This window comes from Octopus bimaculoides, chromosome 7, assembly GCF_001194135.2.
Source record: "Octopus bimaculoides isolate UCB-OBI-ISO-001 chromosome 7, ASM119413v2, whole genome shotgun sequence".
Classification (NCBI taxonomy): Eukaryota; Metazoa; Mollusca; class Cephalopoda; order Octopoda; family Octopodidae; genus Octopus; species Octopus bimaculoides.
The window spans coordinates 24,552,695-24,557,289 of NC_068987.1; the positions used below are offsets into that span (position 1 = coordinate 24,552,695).

At 41.7% G+C, this 4,595-nt stretch overlaps 1 protein-coding gene across 1 annotated transcript in view; it reads right to left on the reverse strand.

Annotated features, from left to right (window-relative positions):
• LOC106872823 (protein FAM32A-like) overlaps positions 1-4,595 on the reverse strand; it is a 10,304-nt gene that overhangs the window by 2,930 nt on the left and 2,779 nt on the right. Inside the window, exon 3 of the mRNA XM_014919948.2 lies at positions 1,202-1,255. Within this exon, the coding sequence (XP_014775434.1) occupies positions 1,202-1,255 (54 nt within the window). The remainder of the gene's footprint in view (positions 1-1,201; positions 1,256-4,595) is intronic.

The window sequence follows — 4,595 nt, forward strand, 5'->3', positions numbered from 1 at the left end:
TTCACGCAGCTATCCTCCTCCATTCTCACCACATGTCCATACCAGCGCAATCGTCTCTCTTGCACGCCACAACTGATGCTTCTAATGTTCAGCTTTTCTCTCAAGATACTTACACTCTGACGGGTATTCACATTGACATTACACATCCAACGGAGCATACTGGCTTCATTCCTTGCGAGCTTACGTATGTCCTCAGCAGTTACAGCCCATGTTTCACTGCCATGTAGCATGGTTGTTCGTACGCATGCGTCATACAGTCTGCCTTTTACTCTGAGTGAGAGTCCCTTTGTCGCCAGCAGGGGTAAGAGCTCTCTAAACTTTGCCCAGGCTACCACTGGTTTTAAATTGAAATTAATATTCAATTTTCACCCTCAGTATATATATATATATATATATATATAGGATAGACTTCTTTTAGTTTCAATTTAACTTGAAGCTATAGCAGTGCATATTAGTATAGTAAGAGTTGATGTAAAAAGACTGAACCCAAAACCATTTAGTTTGGATGGGAACTTTCTAACCACAAAGCCATGCCTGCATCTTATTGTAACAATAATAGTGATGTTAGTAGTAGTAGTAAAATGATACTGGTGATGGTAGAAATCACTCAATTTCCAGACAATACACCCAAAACTGCCATAGATATTGCCTTAAAACCATACCAAGACATTCTTGGTGCAATTACATCACAAATGAAAAAGTCATGGAAAGGTCTGGGTTGAATAACCTACAGATATCTTCACAGAGTCCAATGGGAATCTCTCATGAGTAGAAGCTATAGTGGAGGCATAGAAGGTAAGGCAGATCTAAAGCCTGAATGAGGACAGTGAAGGAAGTCTTCATAGACATGAGCCTGGCCAGGGAGCAGGCTCATGACAGGGCTCGCAACTGAGCTGGGTAGAGATTTCTCATCACTCAACACTCCATGAGGAACTAAGACTAAGACATTATTCAATGTGTCTTTACTGTTCTGATTTGCAGGAAAAGGGTGAGGGGGATTTTGCTGCTATTTCTAGCAAGTTGAATAGCATCAGAGAGACTTTCTCATTGGTTTCTTGATGTCCACATTTACATTAGTGATAATGAAAGATCATGCTGGTGATGATGACAACTATGACAAGTGGATAGACGATGAACACAATGACAGATGGTGATAATGATAATTATAATGAACTAGAGCTAGATTAAAGAAGAATGTTACCATAATTCGTTCCTTGTGTGACTTGGAGGCACGTTCCACAATCTGTTCAACTAACTATAAAAGCAAAAACAAAACAAAATAAATACAAAGAGCAGATAATGAAAAGAGCAGAAACATGGTTAACAAAGTTTGAATGTATGTGTACACACATAGGTTGTCAAGTATGAAATTTGAAGTAACATATATGGTAAACTTTGTCAGCTGCTCATTTTGCGCCATTATTATATTTTGACAATCTTTATTTTTTGTTAGAAAGCTGACACATCTATTTCTTTATTCTAACTCATTCTGCGCTTTATAAAGTATTTATAAATCATTTTTTGCTATTCTTGTTTAGAGATGGATAAGTTGGAAATTCGTAGTTTTGAAATATGAGCTTGTTTTGGAAATACAGTATCACAGACAGCTCGGAATATTAATGGAATATTTCATTCTAATGTTATTACACAGCAGACAATATCAAATTGGTTTGCAAAATTTCATTCTGGTAACTCTGACTTCACAAATGAGCAATGCAGTCGACCAGAAACAAAAGTGGATAATGATGAACTGAAAGCCACCGTCAAGTCAGATCCATTTCAAAGTGTCAGTGAATTATTGTTGTTTGGTGTTAGCAAGCAAACAATATTGGCTCACTTAGTTCGAATCGGTAAAGTAAAAAAGTTGGATAAGTGGGTTCCACATGAACCCAATGAAAATCAGAAACAACAATGTTTGGAAGCCTGCATTATGCTACTTTCTCATCACAAAAATGAGTCATTCTTGAATCAAATTCTAACATGTGATGAGAAACGGATCCAATACAATAACCATAAATGTTCAGCATAATGGCTGGACAATGACGAGCCACCGAAACACAGTCCAAAAAGCAAAATACATCAAAAGAAGCTGATGGTGTGTTTGGTGGTCTGGTGCAGGTGTAATCCATTATGATTTGACAGAGACTCCCGATCCCTTATCTGGTGGTCAATGAAGTAACTAGGGATAGATGAATGGTTAGTGAGAGCTGTGCGAGTCATGTACAGGGATGCTGTCAGTAAGGTGAGGGTTGGCTACGAGTACAGTGAAGAATTCCGGGTAGAGGTAGGGGTCCACCAAAGTTCAGTCCTTAGCCCCCCTCCTATTTATCATAGTTCTATAGGCAATAACACAGGAATTCAAGACAGGATGCCCCTAGGGGCTCCTCTATGCTGATGACCTTGCTCTAATTGCTGAGTCACTATCAGAATTAGAGAAGTTTCAGGTGTGGAAGCAAGGATTAGAATCGAGGGGCCTTAGAGTCAACCTAGATAAAACCAATGTCCTAATAAGTATGAAGGCAGACAAACCTCAAATCCCTTCAGGTAGATGGCCCTGCTCAATCTGTATTAAAGGCGTAGGTAGAAAGATGTACCCAGTGTAAGCTATGGACACATAAGAGGTGCAGCGATATCAAAGGAAGGCTAACTAGCAAGATAGTTTTTGTATGTGGCAGATGCTCAGGAGCAATATACACTGAAAATATGCAGAGAACAACTTCTGCCATGTTCGAGGGAGAAAAACTAGAAGTAGTTGATAGCTTCCGTTACCTAGGTGACCAAGGAGGGTGCGCTGAAAGTGTAGCTGCTAGAATAAGAATAGCTTGGGCAAAGTTCAGAGAGCTCCTACCTCTGCTGGTGACAAAGGGTCTCTCGCTCAGAGTAAAAGGTAGACTGTATGATGCATGTGTACAAACAGCCATGCTACATGGCAGTGAAACATGGGCCGTGACTGCTGAGGACATGCGTAAGCTCACAAGGAATGAAGCCAGTATGCTCCGATGGATGTGTAATGTCAGTGTGCATACTTGACAGAGTATAAGTACCTTGAGAGAAAAGTTGGACCTAAGAAGCATTAGTTGTGGTGTGCAAGAGAGATGATTGTGCTGGTAGGGTCATGTGACGAGAATGGATAGCTGTGTGAAAAAGTGCCACACCCTAGCGGTTGAGGGAACCTGTGGAAGAGATAGACCCAGGAAGACCTGGGATAAGGTGGTGAAGCATGACCTTCGAACATTAGGCCTCACCAAGGCACTGACTAGTGACCGAGACCTTTGGAAATATGCTGTGTGTGAGAAGACCCAGCAAGCCAAGTGAGACCAAAACTCTTGGCCTTTGCCAGGTGTTTTTTATGTGCTACCAGCCCACTTATGTGTACCTTTCCTTCATTGGACACTAAACTCTGCTTGCAAAGACCTGTTGAGGCAATTGAAATTGAACCAAATTCGATGACTGGCACCTGTGCCAGTGGAGTGCTGACAGCACCATCCGAGCATGATCATTACCAGAGCAGCTGTCTGGCTTCCGTGCTGGTGGCATGTAAAAAGCACCATTTGTTACCAGCGTCGTCTTACTGGCACTTGTGCAGGTGCCACATGAAAAAACATTTGAGCGAGGTCGTTGTCAGTGCCGCTAGACTGGCTCCTGTGCAGGTAGCACATAAAAAACACCATTTGCGCGTGGCTGTTGCCAGTACCACCTGACTAGCCCTCGTGCCAGTGGCACATAAAAGCATCCACTACACTCTCGGACTGGTTGGCGTTAGGAAGGGCATCCAGCTGTAGAAACTCTGCCAGGTCAAATTGGAACCTGGTGCAGCCATCTGGTTCGCCAGTCCTCAGTCAAATCGTCCAAACCATGCTAGCATAGAAAGCAGACATTAAACTATGATGATGATAATATATTCTCTGCCAGTTTGCCTATGAACCTGCTATACCTTGTGTCCATTGTATGGACTTTATACCACACAATGTGCATACCTAATGAGTTTATACCCATACGATATAGTTTATACCTATATCTTGTATCCATTGTATGGAATTTTTACCCACTCCTTTCTGCGTATTGAGCAAGACCATTTCTCTGAAGCATACCAGGGCCCTTTCTACTTTCCCAGTTACTAAAACCATTGTCTTTCTAATTCTTGAGAAGATCAGCACATGTCAGTGAAACTGAGTTCTAGAAGTGCTGTGTGCCCCACCCACACATAAGAAAATTTCTCACACACCCTATCACAACAAACCAAACCACATCTCTTCTCTTCTTCCCATTTCCAAATCATGCACTATGCTTACTGCCCACTCCCCAATCCTTGCTCTCTTGGCCCTGTCTCACTGTATTATTGCTATTTGCTAGCCCCGGACCTGTGTGTTCCACCCATATGTAATAAGAAAACTTTTCACACACATGTAACAAGAAAACTTTGCACACATCCTACCCCAACAAACCAATCTACATCTCTTCTGTTCCTCACATTTCCTCCTTCGTGCACTATGCCAACATCTCACTCCCCAATTCTGTCCTCATTGCCATTTCTTTGTTTCATTGCTATCTGGTGGCCCTATCACACACTATATATATATATATATATATATACA